This window comes from Thalassophryne amazonica, chromosome 22 (assembly GCF_902500255.1).
Source record: "Thalassophryne amazonica chromosome 22, fThaAma1.1, whole genome shotgun sequence".
Classification (NCBI taxonomy): Eukaryota; Metazoa; Chordata; class Actinopteri; order Batrachoidiformes; family Batrachoididae; genus Thalassophryne; species Thalassophryne amazonica.
The window spans coordinates 6,230,259-6,257,405 of NC_047124.1; the positions used below are offsets into that span (position 1 = coordinate 6,230,259).

At 46.5% G+C, this 27,147-nt stretch overlaps 1 protein-coding gene across 1 annotated transcript; it reads left to right on the plus strand.

Moving 5' to 3' along the window:
• Positions 1–787: 787 nt before the first annotated feature.
• Positions 788–27,147, plus strand: kcnd2 (potassium voltage-gated channel, Shal-related subfamily, member 2). The gene is made up of 5 exons (XM_034163747.1): positions 788–2,290; positions 20,915–21,077; positions 24,412–24,507; positions 24,621–24,865; positions 26,898–27,147. Exons 1-5 carry the CDS (start codon positions 1,179–1,181, stop codon positions 27,073–27,075), a joined length of 1,794 nt encoding a protein of 597 aa, XP_034019638.1. The 5' UTR covers positions 788–1,178; the 3' UTR covers positions 27,076–27,147.

Consider the following 27,147-nt stretch of genomic DNA (forward strand, 5'->3'; position numbering starts at 1 on the left):
GTTTTTGTACAGCAGATGACTCTCCTGCTGAGGATCATCAAATGGTTTGAACACTTTCAGACTAGTTTTTGTTGTTCCTGTGTCCTTTTCCTAACTCCTTTTTCCTCTGGCCTTATTCACCCTATTCCTCCTCTGTCTGCTAACCTTTTCAGTCCAGTCTGATGTGCAGAACATGATTTCATTTACATGACTAGATTAGACATTTTACAAGCAAATAATTTATTTTCCTGTCTGAATTTATTTTAATGACATGATGCTTCACAAAGATTAAACTTTCGACACACAACATTTGAACTTGGAAAATTATTTTCTTGATTTGCCTTTGATCCTTTGATCCAGGTAAATAAACCCTGTGCCAAATCAACATGCAGGTCCACCTCTGCTGTAGTGACCCGAGTGACCCAGAAGATTTTTTTTAAACTTTTAAAGAAACAAGATAATAATTATAAACTTGTATTTCATGTTAGGCTGTGGTTATTTTTCTTGTATGTACTGATGATGTCAGAGGGCTGATTGTGCAGGCGCGTTTGGGAGTTCCGCGTGCCCTACAAAGCGCGCGCCAACAGGACTGCAGTGACTCCAATTACCGCGTACTTCTTGCGGGTGTGGTTTCGCCCGCGTTTTCTGTATTAAAACGATGCGCCGCAGGTGCGTAAAAGACGCGGAGAGCAGCGCGTGATAGGCGGTGTGACACGCCCCCAGAGAGAGAGAGAGAGAGACCCGCAGGAAGCCACGAACAGCCGCTGCGGTTTTTGTTCATTCTTTCTTTCTTTCCGGGCTGCTTTTCCCGCAGGAGGATCAGCGGAGAGGGGTTCGATGCCGGCTGGTTCTGTGGGTCTGGAGCGCACAATGAACCGGACGCTGGATGAACTTGTTGCTGTGGGAAACGCACGCGCGCAGACACCGAAAATAAAGGATTTCTGACCCAGTCTTCGTCGCCGCTGAACATTTTTTTTTTCCCGTGGACTTTCTCTTCAAGGGAAAATCGTTTTTGTTCGACTGGCTGCCGATGGATCTGGTTTGGGATCTGATTTTCTTTGGAGCCGAATTCGTTGAAGGTTTTACGCGCCACCGTGGTGCGTAAAATCCTCCTTGGATTCGTGGAGAAACTGTCTCACATGACCTCCCGCTGCTCCGCTGCTCCCTGATCGCTCCCCGCACCTCCTCATCGCCGCATCATGGCAGCAGGAGTGTCGGCGTGGTTGCCGTTCGCACGCGCGGCGGCGATCGGCTGGATGCCGGTGGCCAGCGCGTCCATGCCGGTGCCGCCGCAGGACAAACACCGGGGTCAGGACGGCCTCCTCGTGCTCAATGTGAGTGGCACAAAGTTCCAAACTTGGCGGAACACTCTGGAGCGGTACCCGGACACCCTGCTGGGCAGCTCGGAGCGGGACTACTTCTTCCACGAGGAGAGTAACGAGTACTTTTTCGACAGGGACCCCGACATCTTCAGGCATATCCTCAACTTCTACCGCACCGGGAAGCTGCACTACCCGCGCCAGGAGTGCATCTCTGCGTACGACGAGGAGCTGGCCTTCTTCGGCATAATCCCGGAGATCATCGGGGACTGTTGCTACGAGGAGTACAAGGACCGGCGGCGGGAGAACCAGGAGCGCATCCAGGACGACGAGGAGATGGACCCGACCAACGAGCAGGTCTCCTCGGACATGACGTTCCGAGAGTCCATGTGGAGGGCCTTCGAGAACCCGCACACCAGCACCATGGCGCTGGTCTTCTACTACGTCACGGGCTTCTTCATCGCCGTGTCGGTCCTGGCCAACGTCGTGGAGACGGTGCCGTGCGGCGCCGCGTCGAACCGTCTAAAGGACATGTCGTGCGGGGAGCGTTACGCGCTGGCCTTCTTCTGCCTGGACACGGCGTGCGTCATGATCTTCACGGTGGAGTACCTGCTGCGTCTCCTGGCCGCGCCGAGCCGCTGCAAGTTCATCAAGAGCGTCATGAGCGTCATCGACGTGGTGGCCATCATGCCGTACTATATCGGCCTGGTCATGACCGACAACGAGGACGTGAGCGGCGCCTTCGTCACGCTGCGTGTCTTCAGGGTGTTTCGGATTTTCAAATTCTCGCGGCACTCGGCGGGGCTGCGCATCCTGGGCTACACGCTGAAGAGCTGCGCGTCCGAGCTCGGCTTCCTGCTCTTCTCTCTCACCATGGCCATCATCATCTTCGCCACTGTCATGTTTTACGCGGAGAAAGGCTCCACGGCCACCAAGTTCACCAGCATCCCCGCGGCTTTCTGGTACACCATCGTCACCATGACGACGCTCGGGTAGGTGACGCTCGTGTGTTTGTGCGGGTGGGCGGGGCTTATAATGCTGGGCCCTAGAAAGCACAAATTAAAGGTTTGTCAGTTTCTTAAAAATGTCATCATTTAAAAACGTGTGTGGAGGCGTGTCGCTGTCCGTGGTGCTGAAAGTCCATGTTTCTGTCTCAAAGCACGTTTGATGATCAAACGCAGTTTTTGCAGTTAAATACAAACAAAAAGAAACAAACACTAAAAAGTCAGACTGAGACTTCAGGTACCTCCAAGATCACAGTTATTTTGTGGTTTTCCTGAGATCCATATTCTAAACAAGTCACAGTTTTGGGGCCTTGAGATCAGAGGATCCTCTGTTCAAACCCCAGCCTGTCTGGAAAATCACTAAGGGCCCTTGGGCAAGGTCCTTAATCCCCTGGTTGCTCCTGGTGTGTAGTGAGGGCCTTGCATGGCAGCACCCTGGCATCAGTGTGTTTGTGTGAATGGGTGAATGTGAAGCATTATTGTAAAGATCTTTGAGCGTCTGATGCAGATGGAAAAGTGCTATATAAATGCAGTCCATTTACCATTTAAAGCAATTTTAATAATTTTTATTTTTTTTATTTATTTTGTTTAAGGGGGGGTCAACCATCTGCCAGTGGTCAGCCATGATTGGTTAGATTGTATCTGGAAGTCTCTGCACATTTAGTTTTGTCTGTTGTCCTTTCGACCTGTGATTGGTCAAGCTTCAGGTTGGCGTCTCATTGATAACACTATGTAACAAATTTTTATTTTTGTTTTGTTCCTGGGTACACAGTGTGTTTTCCTAACCTGTTGTGCCTTAAATAAATAGAAAATAGCTGTTATTCCACAGAAACTTTGCTTCTGTGATCAGGACAATGATATTTTGAAATTTGTCTGTTTTCAAGAATATTTTCGATTCGCCTTCACTACTACTGAGTAGTCTTCTAGAATATTCTTTAACTGCTAGAACTGTCCAGAATTTTCTAGAAGTTTCCAGAATTATCTAGAAATTTCAAGAAACTTTTAGAACTTTCTAGAACGTTAAAAATACAATCAAAGTTTGTGCTGAATGTAGTCATTTTTCCATAGACTTTAGACATAAGCAGTTGAAATATAACACTTAGAAGCCAGGAACAAAAATTGTGTTACATAGTGTTATGTTGGACATTTTGGTCTCTGAATTCAACTGCTAATCACTGATAGGTGTCCTGCAAGTTGACTCCTCCCGTTGGTGGAGGGCCTAATTTGCCGGTTTTGACCTTTGACCTTGTATTTATGACACTTGTTGCCATGGTGGGCTTTCAGAGAGGTGGAGCGGCGGGCCGGCAGCCTCGGGTTGTGCTTTTGTGTTTGATGGCTGTGGAGCGGCGGGCCGGCGGCCTCGGGTTATGCTTTTGTGTTTGATGGCTGTGGAGCGGCGGGCCGGCGGCCTCGGGTTGTGCTTTTGTGTTTGATGGCTGTGGAGCGGCGGGCCGGCGGCCTCGGGTTGTGCTGTTGTGCGTTTGTGTTTGATGGCTGTGGAGCGGCGGGCCGGCGGCCTCGGGTTGTGCTTTTGTGTTTGATGGCTGGGGAGCGGCGGGCCGGAGGCCTCGGGTTGTGCTGTTGTGCGTTTGTGTTTGATGGCTGGGGAGCGGCGGGCCGGCGGCCTCGGGTTGTGCTGTTGTGCGTTTGTGTTTGATGGCTGTGGAACGGCAGACTGGAGGCCTCGGGTTGTGCTTTTGTGTTTGATGGCTGGGGATCGGCGGGCCGGAGGCCTCGGGTTGTGCTGTTGTGCGTTTGTGTTTGATGGCTGTGTAACGGTGGGCCGGCGGCCTCGGGTTGTGCTGTTGCGCTGTTGTGCTTTTGTGTTTGATGGCTGTGGAGCGGCGGGCCGGCGGCCTCGGGTTGTGCTTTTGTGTTTGATGGCTGTGGAGCGGCAGGCCGGCGGCCTCGGGTTGTGCTGTTGTGCGTTTGTGTTTGATGGCTGTGTAACGGCGGGCCGGCGGCCTCGGGTTGTGCTGTTGTGCTTTTGTGTTTGATGGCTGTGTAACGGCGGGCCGGCGGCCTCGGGTTGTGCTTTTGTGTTTGATGGCTGTGGAGCGGCGGGCCGGCGGCCTCGGGTTGTGCTTTTGTGTTTGATGGCTGGGGAGCGGCGGGCCGGAGGCCTCGGGTTGTGCTGTTGTGCGTTTGTGTTTGATGGCTGTGTAACGGCGGGCCGGCGGCCTCGGGTTGTGCTTTTGTGTTTGATGGCTGGGGAGCGGCGGGCCGGCGGCCTCAGGTTGTGCTGTTGTGCGTTTGTGTTTGATGGCTGTGGAACGGCAGACTGGAGGCCTCGGGTTGTGCTTTTGTGTTTGATGGCTGGGGATCGGCGGGCCGGAGGCCTCGGGTTGTGCTGTTGTGCGTTTGTGTTTGATGGCTGTGTAACGGTGGGCCGGCGGCCTCGGGTTGTGCTGTTGTGCTTTTGTGTTTGATGGCTGTGGAGCGGCGGGCCGGCGGCCTCGGGTTGTGCTTTTGTGTTTGATGGCTGTGGAGCGGCAGGCCGGCGGCCTCGGGTTGTGCTGTTGTGCGTTTGTGTTTGATGGCTGTGTAACGGCGGGCCGGCGGCCTCGGGTTGTGCTGTTGTGCTTTTGTGTTTGATGGCTGTGTAACGGCGGGCCGGCGGCCTCGGGTTGTGCTTTTGTGTTTGATGGCTGTGGAGCGGCGGGCCGGCGGCCTCGGGTTGTGCTTTTGTGTTTGATGGCTGGGGAGCGGCGGGCCGGAGGCCTCGGGTTGTGCTGTTGTGCGTTTGTGTTTGATGGCTGTGTAACGGCGGGCCGGCGGCCTCGGGTTGTGCTTTTGTGTTTGATGGCTGGGGAGCGGCGGGCCGGCGGCCTCGGGTTGTGCTGTTGTGCGTTTGTGTTTGATGGCTGTGGAGCGGCAGACTGGAGGCCTCGGGTTGTGCTTTTGTGTTTGATGGCTGGGGAGCGGCAGGCCGGCGGCCTCGGGTTGTGCTGTTGTGCGTTTGTGTTTGATGGCTGTGGAGCGGCGGGCTGGAGGCCTCGGGTTGTGCTGTTGTGCTTTTGTGTTTGATGGCTGGGGAGCGGCGGGCCGGCGGCCTCGGGTTGTGCTGTTGTGCGTTTGTGTTTGATGGCTGTGGAGCGGCGGGCTGGAGGCCTCGGGTTGTGCTTTTGTGTTTGATGGCTGGGGAGCGGCAGGCCGGCGGCCTTGGGTTGTGCTGTTGTGCTTGATGGCTGGGGAGCGGCGGGCTGGAGGCCTCGGGTTGTGCTGTTGTGCTTGATGGCTGGGGAGCGGCGGGCTGGAGGCCTCGGGTTGTGCTGTTGTGCTTGATGGCTGGGGAGCGGCGGGCTGGCAGCCTCGGCTTGTGCTGTTGTGCGTTTGTGTTTGATGGCTGTGGAGTGAATCTGAATGAGTGTTTTGTTGCCGTGTGTAAACACAGCTGCCTTTAATCAAACTCACCTGGTAAAAGCTGAAGTACGGCGGAGGCACAAATGTGTCAAACAGACAAAGTCAGAGACGATGTCATTTTAGTGAAATGTCTCATTTTTCACCTCTGAACACAAATAATGTTTCAAAAACAACTTGTAACTTGCTTTGGACTGTTTGTTTCTCAGCTCGAGTCTGACATTAAATCAACAAAAATTAGTGACCCTTGAAGTCGAAAAAGACTATTTTATTTTGAACAAAGGTCACATGTCGACATGCAGTCAGGAATAAGGGGGATTTGATCTCTGATCTCATGTTCAGGATGGTTATAGTGTCGTTTTGTTTTTCTGTGACTCCTGACAGGAACTGAGTGATTGTGATCAGATTATTGATCCTCCTGTCAAACGGTGTTTTGAAGTTGATCTTTCTGCTCGTTTGCGGTTCTTCTTTATTCCCTCTGTGCATCGTTATTCTGTGATGAGGCTAATTTAATTAATACATTCGTTTTACAAACCTGATTGTCTTTAAGTGGCCTCTTGATGAGCCACCTGGAGGAGCAGCCGTGCAGAGATGTTTGACTTTCATCAGGAAAGGAGACTCGTAACATTGACTGTGCACCTCAGACGCGCCATGGCCAACAGATCTGAGAGTTTGAACAGTTTTTATGGACACACACGCTCACGCGTTTGTACTCTGTCTAAAGCCCCTTTCACACCGGGGCTGCTCCCGGTTGCGTCGTGCGTCGTTATGACAACGCCACGTGGAAGCAACCTAGTGCCGAGACGATGCAGCTCGGCGCCACAACAGCACGAGGGGCGCAAACAAAAATTAAACACGTTTCATTTTTTTGCGTCCTCTGCTTGACGCAGAATTAAGTGGTTTCAGCGCAAGTGAGAGCAACAGGACGGTACTCAACGTGACTGGAAGCCACACGCTCACAAGACAACGTTACCCGACACCAATTTATGATTCCTACTGTGCTCTATTGTTCCCGGAGGAGGAAAGATAAACTGTAACAGAACTCAGAGCGCAGCCCTGCAGCCCAGCACAAGAACAAATATAAACTAGAAGAGAAGTCAGAGTGCACAGTGTGCCTGCAGCCAAACTGTGCACTCTGATTTCTCTGTGCAGAGAACCTGCAGGCTGCGTCCTCACCTCCGCTCTGTCCCCTGCTGTGGCGCACCTGATGCAGACATTCCTGGGTCATCATGACGCAACAGGGAGCAACTGGGAGCAGCCCCGTTGTGAAAGGTGCTTAACTTCCATGTTCAAAAGCAGTTTAGAGTGGTGATGTTTCCGTAGGTCAGAAGGACCTAGTACCAAAGACCTTAGGTCACCGGTTAGAGTCTCGGTCTAATAAGCATACAGTAAGACAGGAAGTACCGGGACCCGAAAGAGTTGGACCTTCATTCTTCAACGATTTCAGTATCACCAAACAGCTCTGACGTTGGACCTCATGACTCCATAAAATCTTTCCAGGCATCTCTGGATCGCGAAGCCAGAGGACCCAGAGACATGAACATCGCCACTGGCAACAACATCCAGATGCTGGTTTTTGATGATGCAGGCAGCTGGAAAATCTGGGACTTTTTTCAGTTTGTGAAAATGTTTATTGGAACATCATGTGTCATTTTAAACATTGGGGGTGTGGCCCTTTGAGCTCCACCCAAGCCACCACTGTGATGTTGATCCACACGAATGTTTAACGTGTTTTTGTGTCCTGGCCAAAACGTGTCCTCATGCTGACCGCAGTCTGACCTTTGACCCAGATGTTTTGTTCTGCTTTGCAGAAGCAGGCAGAAAATAATAGGTGGCGTGTCAGAGGTCACAGGTTGTGACCTGACTGTGAATGTGGAAGACGAGGCGCTGCAGATGGTTTTACTCTGCACACTGAGAAGAGAAGAAGAGGCGCCACTTTCTTCTTCTCTGCTTCTTTAATTGTGAGATTACAGATGAGCAGCGTCAGCAGAAATACGCTGCGGATCACTGAACTGTTCTGACACAAATCCCTCACCGCCGGCAAAAATCCCACACGCAAGAATCACTGCGTCACGTTCCTGACGCAGCTCCGACCGTATGTATTTGGACACGGTCAAAGTGACATTAGAGTTGAAGGTAATTACATCAGTGCGCCACCATTCATCTGTGAATCTAAAGCTGCACGCTTCAGACACAGTAAGCGCTGCGGCAGCTCGTGCCAACATCAGTGGTTCCCCAAAGACTGTTAAAGTTCCGTGAAATGTGAAGACAAGGTGGTGTCTTGAGCAGGCACAGAGGACACAGGTGAGGGAAGCCACCAAGACACCCACAACCAGTGTGAAGGAGTTATATGCTTCGGTGGCTATGACGAGACAAACTGTCAGCCACAGTTTCATGGACATAAAAGAAACCAGATTTACTTTCATGTCCTCTTTTATGTGTTATAACATCTTCACAGATGAAGGAAAAAAGAATTATTGCTGATTTTTGGCCCTTGATAACCTCATCACCAAATGTCATTAATGTCTGATATAGTTTTTGTTTAACTGTAAATAAGTAAATAAATCTTGTTGATCTCATGACCTTGTTGGGCCAGTTAACCAATCACTGTGTTTCATCCGTCAATATGGATTAAGATCTGCATCATCTTGTCTCCATGGTGACCAGCATCATTTATAACAGACGCTGGAGCTTCTCGGCTTCACAGTTTTGTTTGTTTTCTGGATTCAGCCACTTGTGAAGCTGGGATAAAACCAACGATTAAATAAAAGAGCTTATTTTTGCTCTGCAAACAAGCTCGTGGTCCGATATATTTAGCATTTTATAATAATGAACACACACACACACACACACATTGGCTGGAGACTGATGTCATGAAGCCCCGCCCAACTGCCCCTACGCTGACATGCTAATGATGCTCACTGTGGCGTTATTGTCTTTTCATCGCATTTTGCAAAGCTGTCCAGTGTCCTTTAGAGGGCGCTATGTGCAGTGCGATGCACTATAAATGGATTGATTAGTGAGCAAAACATTTAATTTAAAAATTTGTTTGATAAATTATGATTTCTTCAAATAGAAAATCTCATGTTTAATTTTTGTTGCAGTATTAATGCTTGGAAATTCTTGTGTATTTTGCTTAAATCTACTGATTAGGGGAAAAAAATTTAATCAACATTTTTGGCTGCCTAAAAGTTTTACATCACACTGTGTATAGATTTTCTCTTTCCCTCATAGGATCAATAAAACTGATTATTGGTGCTTAAGAAATACTGGGTTAACACATGTTGACCTGCTGGTGGCGCCAGATCGAAAGTCAGCAGCTCATTAAGATCACGAGTTGTCTGACTTAAATGTGGATTTTTTTCTTCCCCTCGCAGGAAGAGAAGAAGAAAATCCATCATGGACGTTTCACCAGAAAATCATAAATATGGCTGCCATGAGTCCTGATGACTCAGCAGTTTTTACATCTTGTGATCCTCCTGCTACACAGTAGCATTGCTGTGACTGTGGTGATTCTGCGTGGCGTCATCACTCTCAGCGCTGATGTTATTGTGTTGCTTTTGCTAATGTTGCAGTGCTAACAGAGTGCTGGGAGGCGCCGCGTTGTAACAGATTTCTGAATGTTTACACTCGAACACAAACACTTCTGAATCACTTAAGGTAAAAAGGTTGTCACAACACATACACAACGATGAAAGAAAAAATTGTTAAACATTTTTTTGCATTATTATTAATGTTACATATTCTAATTAGCATCTTTGCTAAGTTGTAGACTTTATTAGCATGTTAGCTAATACATTTGCATTTGCTTGGAAATACAGTTGCTAAGATTCTCATCATAAAATGCGTTTATGAAAACTTTGGCTATTTTATCTTTTCAAAGAATGTTGTTTGTCTGTTTTTATATATATGCAGGATGTTGAGCTTGTGCAGGAAAGCTTTAGCTTGATGATTGTTTTCCTTGCTGCCTTTGAGAACGGTCGACCTGTGGCTGCTCTCCCAGTGATGAAACATGCTACGGCTCATCAGGCCGCGCATCAGGACAGGATCACGTTGCAGAAGCTCCTCCCCCTGCCGCAAGCAGGGGCTATGGACACGCAAAGTTTGTGACCTGATCTCTGTTTGGGTGACCACAAGAGATCCAGTGTCACACAGGTTGTCTGTTTTTACCTGCAGGACATGTGACGTGAGCCTGACACCGTGTGCTAAACGTTTGGGGAAAATGTGCCGCTATGGCGCAACAAACAAAAAACGTGTAAACAAAAATTCAGGTCACGTGTGATTTGATGTGATTAAAATGTTGCAAAAAATATTCTACAGCATTCAGCTGAAAATGTCAGTGGGCCGTCCCATGAGTTAGGGATGGGAGGTGCTACTCTGAACAGGAACGTTTCTGAGATCAGGTTTTGTGTCGTCACAATGAAACTAATCATCGTGCACAAACAGCTTAATTTCACAACTGGTTAAATTGAGTTTATTCACTAAACAAGCCACAGCCCGCCATCAGTGGATAGACACATTAGCGTTGACATATCAGAAACATGCTAGACTGATGCTAATTAGCCAAGACAATCAGATTAGTTCAGCTAGTTCAGGTTTTACCTCATTAATACATCCCAAAAGGAGTTCTTAATCTTTTTGTTTTTACACCAGTTGAGCAGGATTTCAGAAAACTGGATCAAACTGATCCAGGTGGAACATGGAAATTAGAGGCCCCCCTTCCGCCCCCCATTTTTTTAATTGTTTAAAATATTGACAGTTTAATCATTTATTAAATATTTCCTGTAGTCTCCTTTAAAAATTAATGAAGTGCATTCCAACACTGAAGTCACCAATTACAACAGTCTGGAAATAAATTCCGCCCCCTCGAGTTGACGCCTGACAGACATGTCATACAGGAGCTCAAACCAATCAAGTCTACAAACCAGAGATTCACAAATATCCTGAGACACCAGCAAAGTTTAATGAAAAGTGAAAAGTACAGGGAGGGAGTGCTGTTTGACCAAAGCACAGGGAGGGGGTACCGTTTGACCCAGGTAACACACAATGTAAATGCAACGTTGCTGACAACATTGCAGCAACGTTGTGGGGAGTCTACAACTTCACGTTGCTACAACGTCATTGCAACTTCTGTGCAACATTCCGGCAACGTCAAATTGTTAGCTGGGTGACCAAAGCACAGAGAGGGGGTGTCGTTTGACCAAAACAGAGAGGGGGTTCTGTTGAACCAAAACACAGTGATGGAGTGCCATGTGACCAAAACAAAGAGAGGGGGTGCTGTGTAACCAATGCACATAGAGTGGTGCCATATGACCAAAGCACAAAGTGGGGGTGTCATTTGTCCAGAAGACAGAGATGGGGTGTCATGTGACCAAAGCACAGCAAGGGAGCGCCATTTAAAAGCAGTAGAAAGATCAACATGAGGGTGAGATAACTGTGTACTTTTTCTACATTCTGATAATGTTATCATTATAATCTGTGAATTTATTTCTCAGACTTGATATTGACATTTTTAATCATTTCTAATAGATGTGTTAGCTTGATTGTTAAACTGGTGTGTGGCGTATATTTGGTGAGTGAGTTCTGATTGATCTGTTGTTTCTCTATGATGTTACACAGGCTGTTGTTTTCAGTTCTTTCACCAGAAAGGCAGAACTCACTCGCTGGCTGCAGTCAGATGATTAAAACAATTTGTTTTCCCCGCTGTAGTACAGTGCAGCACATAGATGCGTATGTCATAAGAATCTTTAATTTTATGATGCAAGCACCAAATTTGGCACAATGGTACTTATTGGTATACTTTTTTGAAAAAATAAGCCATGAAGAAAAGGACTTGTCAGACATATTTATGCCAAATTTGGTGCTTCTATCATCAAATGAATGATTTTATGCTCATCTGCTGCACTATGGAGGCAGAAAATTTGTACAAAATAAGACAGTTTTAACAGAAATTACATGTTTGATTGATTGTCGGGGAGGAGAAACGGCTGCGTTTCAGCATTTTATGATTTTCTCGTCTTATTCCCTCGCTGAGGAAACAAGCAAATCTAAATCACATGAACAATATAATCAGTTTACCACCAAAGCACTGAAACACAGCAAAATACAGAAAATGAGACAAAAAAAACAAAACCCCTCACTCAGGCTCCATCCATCATAGACACACACACACACACACACACACACACACACACACACACACACACACACACACACACGTGTGTATGTGTGTGTGATCAGTTTTGATCTGGATCCAGATTCCAGCTTTGATTTCAGACTGTTTCTGATGTGGACTGAGGGATTGGTTTTGATCCAGATGGTTTGTGACAGAAAGTTTCCTGGTGGACCTGTAAAGGTCAGTTGTCCTATTTTGACCCTGTCAGTCAAGTTCCTGTCTTTTCTTTGGTTTTTCAGCTGTGAAACTGGATCACTGACCTCCTGCTCACCTGGATCAGGTGTTTCACAGCGTCATTCACGTTACTGCAACACAATGCTGCTGTGGCCACACCCACTCCTCCCTTCACCAGGCAACTGGCGGCTTTCAGAGCTCTTTGTTGAAACGTCAAGTGTTGTAGTAACTGACTACACTTTTTCATTCCTAGGATATGACCTTTGACCTCCACTCTCTATATAAGTACTAAGTTGCCTCTAGTGACCCGGTGTTGTGCGCACAGCAACCTAAAGGTGGCATCACACCTACCACAGGACGATCCTCTCCACATTTACTTCTTATGAAAGCACAGCCTCAGTGGTTGTTGCCGTACATGTGGGATTGCATTAAACCAGGACAGGCTTGAAACTGGTAACTTTTATTTATTTATTTATTTTTGTCTTGAAGCTGCGTGCAGTTTCAGCCACATGGGGTGTGCAGTACACTCTGAGTACCAGTCCCAAGTCCGGATAAGCAAGTAGGGTTGCGTCAGGAAGGGCACCCAGCATAGATTTTGCCAGATCAGTCGAGGCCCGGGTTAACAACGAACACCCCTGGTGCTGTTGTCCAACTGGGTGCCCGTGGAAATGGTGGTACTGCTGGAAAAGAAGAGGAGGAGGAGAATGTTTCAAGAGGCAGTGAAGAGGAAAGTTTCAGTGTGGAAGTGACAGTCGGGACTTTGAATGTTGGCAGTTTGACTGGTAAAGGGAGAGAGTTCACTGATATGATGGAAAGGAGAAAGATAGACATACCCTGTGTCCAAGAGGTCAGGTGGAAGGGAAGTAAGACCAGGAGCATCGGAGGTGGGTTTGAGTTGTATCATGGCAGGGATGGGAGGAAAAATGGAGGTGAAGCATGTGTCTGATAGGGTGATGAGTGTGAAGTTGGAAATTGAAGGGGTGTCAATGAATGTCATCAGTGCATATGCCCCATAGAAGATACTGTGATTCTCTTTGGGAGTGTTGAGGATGGACAGGATTAGGATTGATCATATCAGACGGACAGTTTGGAGACAAAGTCAGAGAGGTGAGACTAAGATGATTTGCACATGTGCAAAGGTGGGACCCAGGGTATATAGTGAGAAGGATGCTGAGGATGGAGCCACCAGGCAGGAGGAGAAGAGGGATGCCAAAGTGGAGGTTTATGGATGTGGTGACCTTTGGTTGCTCAGGCGGTCCCCTTCTGTTGTTCCAGAAGTGGTTTCTGGGGCCATGCGGCCCAGTCAGGGGACACTAACCCTTCTTTGAGTTGCTGTCATCCTGTAACTTGACCTGGAACTGTTAATCTCTCACTGTGACGTGGACGCTCACTACGCTGGAAAGTCATGTCTGTGGGTACTTGGGAATCATATAGACTTTCCCAGGCTGACCTACCAACCCCCTTTCTGGACAAGGCCCATCAGGCAGGACAGGTTGTGTTTGAGCGTCCCAATTTTGCAATCTCGGATAATGTTCATCCTTCTGCAATCTTGGGGTAGTTTGACAACATATAGGAGGTTGGTGTTACAGAGGAAGATGCAGAGGAAAGGGTGAGATTGAGATGGATGATCTGCTGTAGTGCCCCCTAATGGGAGCAGCTGGAAAAACAAGTCATACTGAAGCTTCTTGCTGACATTTAGCAGCTCAGTGTGACCATGACGATGTCACAGCTGTTATCTAATCCATCTGTCCTCAGGTGACACAGCAGGTGTGCAGCAGAAACTCACCTTGTTTCAGTGTAACCTTTAACACGTGCCGTTTAGGACAAAGGAATGCGGTACATGGAGTCCAACACCTCAACGTTACCGCTGAGGTGGTAACAGCATCAACTCAGACAGTTAAAATGCGGAGCAGTGAGTGAGTTGGTGGGTGAGTGGAAGAATAAGTTAGTTGGTGAGTGGGTGCATGAGTTGGTGAGTCAGTGAATGAGTGAGTGAGTGAGTGGTCCATTGACAGTGAGTGGATGAATGAGTAGGTGAATTAGTTAATGGGTGAGTGCATGAATGGGTTAGTTGGTGAGTGGGTGAATGAGCTAGTGGGTGGGTGAATGAGTTGGTGAGTCAGTGAATGAGTGGATGAATGAGTATGTGAGTGAGTTGGTGAGTTAGTGGGTGAGTGCATGAATGAGTTAGTTGGTGAGTGGGTGAATGAGTAGGTGTGTGAGTTTATGATTTAGTAGGTGAATGATTTTGTGAATAGGTGATTGAGTAGATGGGGGAACAGTTTTTCTGCCTCCTGAAGACTGGATACATCATGTGCTTATTGCTCCACTAAGCTAACAAGCTAACAACTGCAGTGAGAAACCTTCCGGATGACACGTAGAACAGAAGGGGAAAGTGAAACTAGAATTACACAATAAATGGAACATGTGGTCTGGAATAGTGTCAAAAAATATTCACATGCTATCGCTAGCTCAACGCTGGTATAATAATGTAAATCAGCTAGCATTTTTTCTATGCTGCTAGCAAACATAGAATTATGATATGCTGAGGACATGCTAACGCTTAATGTCAGCATTAGTGTAGCAACATGCTAATGTCATCCCATAACATCTTTGTTGGGGTTTACAAGTTAACAAGAAGCACATTAAATTTAGCATGATTCATCTGTATTGGCCGTAGCCTATTAGATTAATCTTAATTAGGATTTTTCACAGATATTATACTAAAAAAGGCATATGAGAGAATTAATCATGATGCTAACTGTAAAGTCTTTTTGCTGAGTTTTTAATGAAGAGACATTAAAGTGAAAATATCAGAAACCTGCCATAGAATTTTTTTTCTAAAAATATCAAAACATTATCACAGAATTGTTATAATTCTGTTTTTGTCAGTCTGAAGGCTGTTAAATGCAATTAAGGATTTAAAACACATCACCGTAATGAAGCATAATTTATCGTGTTGGTGACCACGACAATGATGACAGATGGAGATGAAAAACTAAATTCTTCTGTGATATTTACTGTTCCCTGCTGGTGGGGTGGAAAAGATGCTGAAGTGTCCTATAAGAGAACTGAATCTGATTCATCTTGTTGCATTGTTTTTGTTTTTTTTTAACCCCTCTAATCTCAGTTATTTTCATTACAAGTTTGTATCATATTAATTAACCATTAAAGAATAACTCCCATAAGGCCGAGCATTTTTACAGGATGAGGCACCTGAAACATTTTTGTTTCTGGTTTGAAATTATTTTTATACTTCTATGAAACTCTGAAACGTGCTTCACTGATGTGCCACGTTTCAGCCCAAATCCTCAGAGCCGTACAGTCTGGGATAAAGAAGTTTCCATGGTGACGGCAGCATCCCTCAGGCTCGCCGTGGAGATTACCCATCAACCTTTGCGGCCTCGGCCCCAGTGAGGCTGCAAATGAAATTAACATGGAGCAGAAGAAAGAGAATGCGATTAAAAGCTTCCTGGAGGTTCAAGGCCTTGTTGTGTGCTGCTGACACAAAAATATCACCTTCATTTTAACTTGACCTTTGACCTTTTCAACAGGAGTGGACTTATTCCATCAAATCCAAAGTTTTAGTTAAATTATTTGCTTTTTAATTATAATGCAGTAACGTTTAAGGGTAAAAACTGGATGTAATATTTTGGCTCACTTAGTGACCACTGCTTCATATTTACAGTTTCATAGAAAAAAATGAAATGATTCAAATTCAAAGTTACTGATTCATCACACTGATGATTAAAATAATGAAAAGAAATAGTATTTTTCCTCTTGAATGGATTAAAGAGAAGATAACAGTAGATGTTCTTGCAGAGACGTGAACATTTGTGTTGTCTGGATCTAAAGTGGATCCCCCTGTGAGCACCCATGTTTCATTAGCAGGTTCCTGAACAAGAACCAGAGGGGAAGAAGCAATGCCTGCTGGGTAATAGAGGCTCAGCAGGCGGCTGATGGAGCTCATTATCCTCCATCTAGCACGGCACGCTCGCTGCTGCCGACGCCGTAAAGCTGCTGCTGTCAGAAGAGATTTAACTGCAGCAAGAGTCAAACTCATCAAACGCCACAAAGAACCAGGATCTGAGAAAACAAGGTCTCTGAACCTGGATCTCGTCAGTAGTCTGACCAACCAGTGTAAACCAGTTTAACAGCCCTCACACCTCCTCCAGTCCCAGAAACATACCCAGCAACACATCCAGCATGGACATTCACTCTCCCACCTCCCCCACCCACCACACTTTAGTGGAGCCCACAATATCAAGGACTTCCATCCCAGAGCCCCCCTCCTCTCTCCCCGCCCTCACAGCTCTGCATATTTATGAAGATGAGGTGCAAAAGCAGTTTAGGAATGTAAAGCTCGCAAAGCTCCTGGGCCAGATGGTGTCTCACCTGCCACTCTGAGACACTGTGCTAATGAGCTTGCCCCAGTGTTTACAGACATATTCAACTCCTCATTGGAGCTTTGCCACGTGCCTGACTGTTTCAAAACCTCCATCACTGTTCCTGTTCCCAAGAAACCGAGGATCACTGGACTCAATGACTACAGACTGGTGGCACTGACTTCTGTAGTCATGAAGTCATTTGAGAGTCTGGTTCTGTCCCACCTCAAATCTCTCACGGCCTCCCTCTTGGACCCCTTGCAGTTTGCTTACAGAGGCAATAGGTCTGTGGATGACGCCATCAACCTGGCTTTGCACTTCGTTCTGCAGCATCTGGACTCCCCGGGAACCTACGCTAGAATCCTGTTTGTGGACTTCAGCTCTGCCTTCAATACCATCCTCCCAGATCTTCTCCAGGCTAAGCTTTCCCAGATGAACGTGCCTGATTCTACCTGCAGGTGGATTGTCAACTTCCTGAAGCATAGGAAGCAGCACGTGAGGCTGGGGAAGAATGTCTCAGACTCCCGGACCACCAGTATCGGTACTCCTCAGGGCTGTGTCCTCTCTCCTCTGCTTTTCTCCCTGGACACCAACTGCTGTACCTCTGATCACCAGTCTGTCAAGCTTATCAAGTTTGCAGATGACACCATCCTTATCGGACTCATCTCTGATGGGGATGAGTCCGCCTATAGGCTGGAGGTCCAACGACTGGTGTCCTGGTGCAGCTATAACAACTTGGTGCTGAACACTGAGAAGACAGTGGAGATTATTGTGGACTTTAGGAAGAACACAGCCCCTCTCCCCTTCATTACCTTGGCAGACACCCCCATCACCATAGTGGACACCTTCTGTTTCCTGGGAATAACTCTAACCCAGGACCTCAGGTGGGAGTCCACCATTACTTCTGTTGTCAAGAAGGCCCAGTAGAGGATGTACTTCCTGTGGCAGTTGAAGAAATTCAACCTGCCAGCAAGGATCATGGTGCAGTTTTACACTGCCATCATGGAGTCCATCCTCACCACCTCCATCACCGTATGGTATGCTGGAGCCATCACCAGGGACATACAGAGACTACAGCGCGTTATACGCTCTGCCGAGAAAGTGATTGGCTGCAACCTTCCATCTCTTCAGGACCCGTACACCTCCAGGACACTGGGGCGTTCAGGTCGGATCAGAGCCGATCCTTCTCACCCTGGATATAGCCTTTTTGACCTCCTCCCCTCAGGCAGGAGGCTACGGTCCCTTCGGACCAGAACCTCCCGCCATAAGAACAGTTTTTTCCCCTCTGCTGTTAGGCTCATCAACAAGAACTTTTAGAACTCTAGATTGTTGCTATCACCATTTATCATCACCATCTAGTATTTATCTTAGCTCATACATTCTGTACATTTTGTAACATTGCTATAGTGTTAAGTTTTATTATATATTACTTGTTTTACTACTCTTTTTTTTAATGTTAGCACCAAATACCGCAGCAATTTCCTAATATTGTGAACTTGTTTACTCATATGGCAATAAAACTAATCTGATTCTGATTCTAAAACCCTGGATCTGAAGACGATCTGACACGTAATCTGTGAACGTGGAGGTTTGGAAGTCCCCGATGAGTTCAGCACTCAAAATCCGTGATGAAGCGTGACGGAAGCACTCGCCGGCGTCACGCTTCTGATGCAAACATGGTGCTTCATGTGGAAGTCTGTGAGAAAAGTGTGCAGGTGGAAGCAGGTCAGCAGTCTGAGCGTCTCTGCTGCTAATTCTACACAACACATCCAGGACAAATGTCAGCCGACTCAGAACGCTGCCGCCGCCAAAGCCTCGCCTAAAGATGGGGGCAGAGCATCGGCGATGTAACCAAAATATTCAAGATCTCTAAAGACAACCTGCTTGTCACTTTAAAAAAGCAGCTGCTGCTACTGGCTCTGCCCTCTCCACCTTCAGGACAGAGGCATCCTGCTGTCTTTCCCATAGTCTGTGGGCGTGTCTAACAGCACAGACAGGATTGGTGGGCGTGTCTAATAGAGCATGGCTGAGTTTGGCGGGTGTGTCTCAATGCTAACGTGTGTTTGGTGGGCGTGTCTAACATCACAGACAAGTTTAATGGAAGTGTCTGACAAGAGCATTGCCAGCTTTGCTGGGTGCATCTCATAGTGCACAGGTGGGTTTGGTGGGCGTGTTTCAATACACAGCAGGGTTTGGTGGGCGTGTTTCAGTGCACAGGATGGTTTGGTGGGCGTGTTTCATTGCATAGGTGGGTTTGGTGGGCATGTTTCAATGCACAGGATGGTTTGGTGGGCATGTTTCAATGCACAGGATGGTTTGGTGGGCGTGTTTCAATGCACAGGTGGGTTTGGTGGGCATGTTTCAATGCACAGGTGGGTTTGGTGGGCATGTTTCAATGCACAGGTGGGTTTGGTGGGCATGTTTCAGTGCACAGGTGGGTTTGGTGGGCGTGTTTCAATGCACAGGATGGTTTGGTGGGCGTGTTTCAATGCACAGGTGGGTTTGGTGGGCATGTTTCAGTGCACAGGTGGGTTTGGTGGGCGTGTCTCTCTGAGCACATGCAAATTTTGTGGGCGTTCTCAGAGCACAGATGAGTGTGATGGACGTGTGTTGGAGCACAAGCAAGTTTGGTGGGCGTGTCTGCACTATCCACCGCTGTGATTGTGCTGTTGCTGAACAGCCCAGATGTAGCTCTTTATGACATCACAGGAAGTCATAATGGGTGAAACGCAGAATAAGTCACAGATCCACCAGCTGGTAATTTCAGGTTTACAGTTTTCACCTGCTGAACTGTGGACCACAGGACGTCTACTTCAGGCCTGAACGTGCTGGCTCTGTGACAGCGCCCTCTGCTGGCATCATCTGCTGAAGCCTTTATTAACATCGTTAGTGTTAGCACATGGTTATAACTCGTTAAGCTGTGGATTGTTGCTGCATGACCTGGAAATAGCCTGATCCATAATGAATAAGCTTTTTCTTCACATGCGTCAGATTTAGTGGCTGCGGAGTGTCGAGCGAGGAGCCGAGCGCTGGCCGCTCAGTGCGGCCCATAAATGATTTACTTTATGAAACATTCAACGTGCTGTCAACGCTGTTAATGCTCACAGCGGGAAACACACACAGAGCATGTGTTTGAGGTTTTTTTATTTTTATTTTTGCTGTTTGCTCCCTGTGGTTTTAACTCCTGACCGCCACTGTAACATCATCAGTCAGCAGTCTAAATTCATCTTTGCCCAATCAGTTGGGTTGGTCCCTGGGTACTGGGCAGTGGCTACACACTGCCCCTAGTGGTTGGTTTGTATAAGGATGGTTAAAAGCAGAAGACGGTCAATGATAATAAAGCTCCTCCTCCTTCTTCTTCTTTCACCTGACTTTGCAGATGTGGGGATGGTTGGGTTGTCTGCTGGGGTGATTGCCATCCAGGCCCTGGATGTTCTGGCACATACATGTGCACGTCTTAAGTGGACAGGGTGTGTAATCCTCGTTAGTGATTTTGTTGTCTTTAAGTAGCTGAAATAAAAAGTTTAGTGTTGACTGGGGAGGAAACAGGAGCTTTTATTTTGAAATATGTTCTGTGGCGTGACGGTGGACTTTTATTCGTCTTCATTTTGTGTGTGTGGTGACCTTTGTGCTGATGTCACTGCAGGGACGCATTCATCAGGATTTATTAGTGTGTTAAAACAGCAGCGAGAACACCCAGCAGACTCTGGACCTGGCTCAGCTCTTTGTTAGTACCACAACGACAAAACACATTTCTGACTGCAGATCCACAAACGTCAAAGACCTGAGCGAGGAGGGATTGAAAAAAAAATGTTTTAAATTGATGTGCAATTTTTGTCTCAGTGGAAAAAGGTATAAAATGTCCACATCAGTGAGACAAACAAATCCTTTAAAACAGTCAACAGTCCAGGTCGGTTTGATCCCACAACCACAGTGACGTGTTGCTGCTCCTTTTGGTGTCATGACCTTGCTGCTGACACCAAACTGTGTCCAGATCTGTCCTTTAAACTGCTGAGCTGTCAATCAAACACCAGCTGTCCAGTTACTTTGATGTCCCTTTAAAAGGACATTAATGACATTTAATGTGCTGTAAACTGTTAATCAGGTTTGGATGTTAATTAAATTAATATAAAGCTCTTATTTATTATTTGTCTTCAAGTCCGTAATCAGACTTGCAGCTCTCTGTCCCCTCCATGTGGCTGCTGATGGATCTGCAGCCTCTGTCTACAAAATGATCTTTGTTTCTAAATATCAACATATTAAACGTCATCGAAAATCCTTCCAAATTCAGCTGCAGTCTTCTTTGACCTTTTGAACCTTAATGGGACCAGTTTAAGGCCGTTGTTCATTTCCGGTGTCATTCCAGAGTCTTTAGCGCCCCCTCGTGGACAACATGGTTTTGAGGCAGCTAAAACTTTTAAAAGATAAGATTCCATCTCACTTTTCCATCTTTACCAAACAGAATGAGTCGGTGTTGTTCCCAAACATGGCCTCTCATTGGTTCTTGGTCCTGCACAGATATGGAGACATGGTGCCAAAGACCATCATGGGGAAGATCTTCGGTTCCATCTGCTCGCTGAGCGGCGTGCTCGTCATCGCCCTGCCCGTGCCCGTCATTGTCTCCAACTTCAGCCGCATCTACCACCAGAGCCAGCGCGCCGAGAAGAGGCGAGCACAAAAGGTGATGACCTCTTGACCTCACCACTTCACCCCAGTGACCCCAAACCACCTCCACCAATACAAACCATCTGCTTCAGCTTCAGATGATTAAACCCGCTTTAATATATTTTTTAGTTTGGATACTTTTTACAGGCCCCATTTTTTGTTTAGTTGGAATATTTTTTGATTGCTTTCTGGTGATAATTTTTTTAAATCAGACTTAAAGAGAAAACATGTTTGTGTTTTGGTCCTGACCCGTTCACACTGCAGCATGTGACCTGCCTAAATGTTTGTTTGTTTACAAACAGAAATCCCAGCTTGCTAGAATTCGCGCGGTGAAGCGTGGAGGGGCTAACGCATATTTGCAGTACAAACACAGCCAGCTGCTGATTGGCCCAGACCGGGAGGTAACCATGAAAACGCAGCCGTCATTGGTGCCATTTTGACCTTTGCCCTCTTTCCTTCTGTTCTTTCTTTAATTCATTTGTTTTTTCACATGATCTGTCGCAGCCTGCTGCATGTCGGATGCCCAATAAAATATTCGCCGCAGGACTGTTCACGCCGTCATCATGTCATCTATTTACTGATCGATCGATTTCATCAGTCACTTGCTACCTGATTGATCCATCTTTAACCTTGCTCAGAGTTTTTGTCCCTTCATTAAGAAAAATGTAAATTAATGACTTTTTAAACACATTTGATGTTTTGACATCCAGCGGTAAACATTATTTTGTTTTTGTGCACAACATGAAAAGTGACAAACAGTTCAAAGTATCTATATCGCCCCCTCATGGCCAGTAGCAGTAAACATTAACCCTGCCTTATTCAGACGTTTTTTTTTGGGCATGTTATTCAGACACGTCACTGGGGCAGTCACTGTTGGGACACATTTCACTGGGACATGTAGCATTTGGGCATGTGGTACTCAGTGTTGCCATACGAATCGCTGAGGCACTTGGCATTGCAACATGTGTCACTGGAGCACTCAACATTGGGACACTCGATGTTGGGGCATGCAACATTGAGGCACTTGTTGGGACACTTGGCATTGGGACACTCATTGGGACACATAGCATTGAGGCACTTGTTGGGACACTTGGCATTGGGACACTCATTGGGACACATAGCATTGAGGCACTTGTTGGGACACTTGGCATTGCAACACGTGTCACTGGGGCACTCAGCATTGGGACACTTGTTGTGACACTCAGCATTGGGATACTTGTTGGGACACGTGGCATTGAGACACTTGTTGGGACACTGCATTGCAACATGTGACACTGGGGCACTCAGCATTGGGACACTCAATGTTGGGGCACGCAACATTGAGACACTTGTTGGGACACTTGGCATTGGGACACTTATTAGGACATTGCATTGCAACATATGTCACTGGGGCACTCAGCATTGGGACACTTGTTGGGACACGTGGCATTGGGATACTTGTTGGGACACACAGCATTGAGACACTTGTTGGGACACTGCATTGCCACATGTGTCACTGGGGCACTCAGCATTGGGACACTCTGCATTGTAACACTCGATGGGACACGTGGCATTGAGACACTTGTTGGGACACTCGGCAATGGGACACGCAGCATTGAGACACTTGTTGGGACACTGCATTGCAACATGTGACAATGGGGCACTCAGCATTGGGACACTAGTTGGAGCATGCAGCATTGAGACACTTGCTGTTGGCGCACGCAGTATTGAGACTCTTGTTGGGACATTCAGCGTTGAGACACATGGCATTGAGACACTTGTTGGGACATTGCATTGCAACACGTGTCACTGGGGCACTCAACATTGGGACATTCGGCATTGAGACACTTGCTGTTGGAGCACGCGGTATTGGGACTGTTGCCATTGAGGCACTCTGTGTTGGAACACTCGATATTGGGACATGGTAAAATCAATACAAACAAAAAACTAAAAGCCTTATTTAAACTGTTAGTGTTAAACTAGTTTCTTTCCTGTGACATTACGTAGTTCCTGAAACCAGATGATGTTTGAACCTTCTTCGTTGAACTTTTACATTGTTCTTTTGCAAGGAGGAGGAAGTGGTGCATTATAGGCTCCGCCCACCAAGTCATCGCTTGCCAAATAGTTCCTCTGGTTGGTCCCAACAACAACAACAACTAAAAAACTTTTCTGGTTCATGTTAAGTTTGTGAGGGTTCCGATTTTTTTTTTTTGAGACACAACAGGAAACACAAACACGGCAACTGTGACGAGCAACTGGAACAAGAATTGAGAAAGTACTAGAGTTTCTACGGTTTCTACCTTCAGTTCAGATCCGTGCCACAAAACATAAAGTACAACCTTCATTAAAGACCGTAAGGACTCTCGAAGCCCACGCACGGGGGTGGTCCTTCACTGACCCCGCCTCCTCCACAGGAAGTCAGCACCAGAACAAACTGTGGAATCTTCTACCTCAAAACAAAATAAATTAATTGAGATGCAATCATCCATCCAGCCTTCCATGCCTTAGCCCCGCCCACTACACGCACAGCCTGACCAAACAATGCTCATTTTAATGTTCTGCTTCTTTGCTTGGTGCATTTTGAATTGTTGACTCATGACATCATCACAACACATCATCGTGCAGCTGGATGAGAATCAGATGATCTGCTCAGTCACCTGTGTGGGGGGAGGGGGGCAAGGGGTGTGGTCAGTGGGATGGATGCAGGGGGCGTGGTTGGGGTGGTCCTGAAGGAGGTACTCTGCGGAATCTGAACCTTAAAGGAACTACATTTCCTGCTTAAGTCAGGTTGAAAGACATTCACAAATGTTTTTAAATGTTTAAATTGTTCAAAGACTCTACCTTAAATGTGTGACTGACCGCTAGCAGTGCAGCTAGCTGTTGCAATCATCATTTAAAAATTCCTCCTTTCAATCTTTAAGGATTTCTTTCCACCTGGGGTCACTGTGCTAAGCTAGGCTAATAGGGTCAGCTAGGAGTCGCTGTGCTAAGCTAGGCTAATAGGGTCAGCTAGGCGTCGCTGTGCTAACATTTTCCCCCATGCTTCTGGTCTAAAGGTCTTGAGTTTGAGTTTCATATGTCATGTGACTTCTTTTAAGTGTTTTATTTGTGTTTTAACCTTTAAACTGTTTTAGTCTCACGTCCTGTACTCAAGAAGTACAGTGGCCCTCTGGGGTCAAACAAGGCAAATTTGTCAAATATGTAGGTCATGTCAAAGTCTGGGTTTGAACCATTGAGCAATCTGTCAGTCTGAAATACTCTGGGAAGATGTGGGAATGTGGGAAAAACCAGTCATTCAGCAGAATGCTAGCAGAGTGCTGTGGTCATGTGATACGTGCTGTGGTCATGTGATATGTGCCTGTGCCCTAAAGGCCTCCAAAGAAGCTGGACGGTTGCTGGTGTCTAAAATCAACTCCAGCTTCGAGCTTCACCATCACCACCTTATGCACTGCCTGGAGAAAACCACGGTAAGACCCAGCCAGCGCACACCTCAGCCACAACCCAAAGAGTCTTTAAAACTTCCTGCAGACAATCTGATTGGTCACCACAAAGTTTCACTGATGTTCTATTTGTGTCTCAGAACCACGACTTTGTGGACAAGAAGACGTACGAAGCAAGTTGCAGGGACGTGGCACTGGTGAAGCACGTGTCTCGCTCCTCGTCTGTCTCCTCTTCAGCCTCAGCTCATCATAGCCTCACTTCCTGCTGCAACCGCAGGAAGAGGAGGAGTTTCAATGTACCCAACTCCAACATGTCTGTGGGGCTGCAGGGCAGCATCCAGGAGCTCAGTACCATCCAGATCCGAGAAAGGCCACTGTCCAACAGGTACAGACCGCTAAACTCCATTATTCAAGATGGATTTGTCCAAAATGCTAACAACTAAAACCACTTCCTGTTTGTCACCGAGATCCTTTTCTATCTAAGTTGTTCATGGATTTGTCGGACCCACAGTGTTTTTGTCACCTGCTCACTCACCAGTGCTGTTATGATTCATTTTTGGATTTGTAGTCTTATAAAATATGGTGTACCTCTGGGTACGATTCTTGGACCTCTGCTGTTCTTAAATCAGACACATTACAGCTGATGACAGTGAAAAGGAGTTTTAATTACGTTTACATTAAATCCGTCAATGTGCGGCGAGATCTCAAGAAGAGCTCAGTGGACTTCCTTCATGTTTCGAGTGATGCAAGTCTTGAACCCTGCTACATTAAAATCTGGCTAAACGGCACTCTGATCCTTTTAATAATGTAAAACTGTTACATTTTCAGATGAGCAAATATTTGGTAGATTTTGTTCTTGATGTGATGACATCATAAAGAGGCCACACTCCCACTTTATGGACATCAAAGATGTTTCATACTCTAAACCTTGACCTCTACTGCCCCCTGCTGGTTGTGTGAGACATTAACTCAGGTTAAACAAATCCAAATCAACTTGTCATAAAATATAATTCAAGATTTTTTTTTAAATATTCATATTTCCTTGAAATTCTATCTAATTTTCACTTATTTCCAAATATTTTTTTCCTCCAAATGTATTAATTTCTTAACACAAACAACAAACTCTTTTTAAAAAATCTGAACTATTAAAAACCTCAGAGCTGTTTTCAGACATTTGTTTTTGCACCCCTGTAAACACAAACAGGGACAGTTAGTTCAGTGAAAAATCTGTACTTTTATTTATTTATTTTGCATGAAAAAGACTGATGCCAGAGCACTAAAACAGACTTGGCCATAATTTGTGTTTTCAAAAACGAGTCACCTCAGACTAGAAAGCCAGTTTGAGTCTGAGTCCTCCTGATGCTGTGCAGCTTCCTGACACTTTCACTGACCGTCGGTTTTATAAATAAAAGTTTGACACGGCACAAACAGATGCCACCAGATATCATGTGACGCAGTTTTCCCACAGTGAGTCAGTCCACAGGAATCCAGAATATGTCCAGCTGTGGGAGGATGTGGGAGGTCCGAGGACTCTGGGACCGGGACAGCTGGAAAGTCCAATTGTAATTCGTCTTTCCCTGGTTTCAGTACCAACAGTCAGACCTGATCCTCTTCTTAATCTTTTTTTTTTTTTTTTGGAGTAAAGAGTTATTTATTGTGTGTGTGAGGACAAAATAAATCACTTTACTGCTTAACTACTTCAGGCAACCAGTAATGTGGACAAACAGCAAAGCATACAGTCACTGCACCAAGTTAGGGTTCGAGTTCCTGTGCTTCCTGCACCAAGTCAGGAAGTCCCTGTACTTCCTGCACCAAGTCAAGGTTAAAGTCCCCATATTTCCTGCACCAAATCAGGATTAATGTCCCCGTACTTCCTGTACCAAGTTAGGATTAAAGTCTCTGTATTTCCTGCACCAAGTCAGGGTTAAAGTCCCTGTACTTCCTGTACCATGTCAGGATTAAAGTCTCCGTACTTCCTGCACCAAGTCAGGGTTAGAGTTCCCGTGCTTCCTGCAGCAAGTCAGGGTTAAAGTCTCCATACTTCCTGCAACAAGTCAAGGTTAAAGTCCCCGTACTTCCTGCAACAAGTCAAGGTTAAAGTCCCCGTACTTCCTGCAGCAAGTCAGGGTTAAAGTCTCTGTACTTCCTGCACCAAGTCAGGGTTAGAGTCCCTGTGATTCATTTCTTATGGTATAAGAGGTGTTTGATGATGTCAGAAACTTCACAGAAATGTCGAAATGTTAAATATTGTAGCTGTTGAGTCCAAGTCCAATCTCAGAAGTTGTGATTTAAGATATAATAAAAACTCATTCACAGATTGTGATGGATGTGCTTTCGTCTGCTTGCCAACTCAATATTTGATGAGTCTACTGAATGTCATTGAAAGAATCTTAAATCATTTTCCTGTCTGCCTGCAGTCGTTCCAGTTTGAACGTCAAATTGGAGGAGATAGTCCCCCTGAACTGTGACCAGCCCTACATCACTGCTGCCATCATCAGCATGCCCATGGCGGCGAACACCACGCCTGAAGGTGACAATTCAACCCCCTCCACCGACTACTCCCAGGCCAACATCGTCCGCGTGTCGGCACTCTAGAAGCAGCAGTTGCGCTGACATGACGCATATGGATGACAGGGTCAGTGACCCTACAGCACAAGGGGCAAAGGG

Coding starts and splice junctions, on each gene's coding strand:
- kcnd2 (XM_034163747.1), top strand. CDS start 1,179: ATGGCAGCAGGAGTGTCGGCGTGGTTGCCGTTCGCACGCGCGGCGGCG. Junction 21,078..24,411: donor AGAAGAGGCGAGCACAAAAG/GTGATGACCTCT, acceptor TGTGCCCTAAAG/GCCTCCAAAGAAGCTGGACG. Junction 24,866..26,897: donor GAAAGGCCACTGTCCAACAG/GTACAGACCGCT, acceptor GTCTGCCTGCAG/TCGTTCCAGTTTGAACGTCA.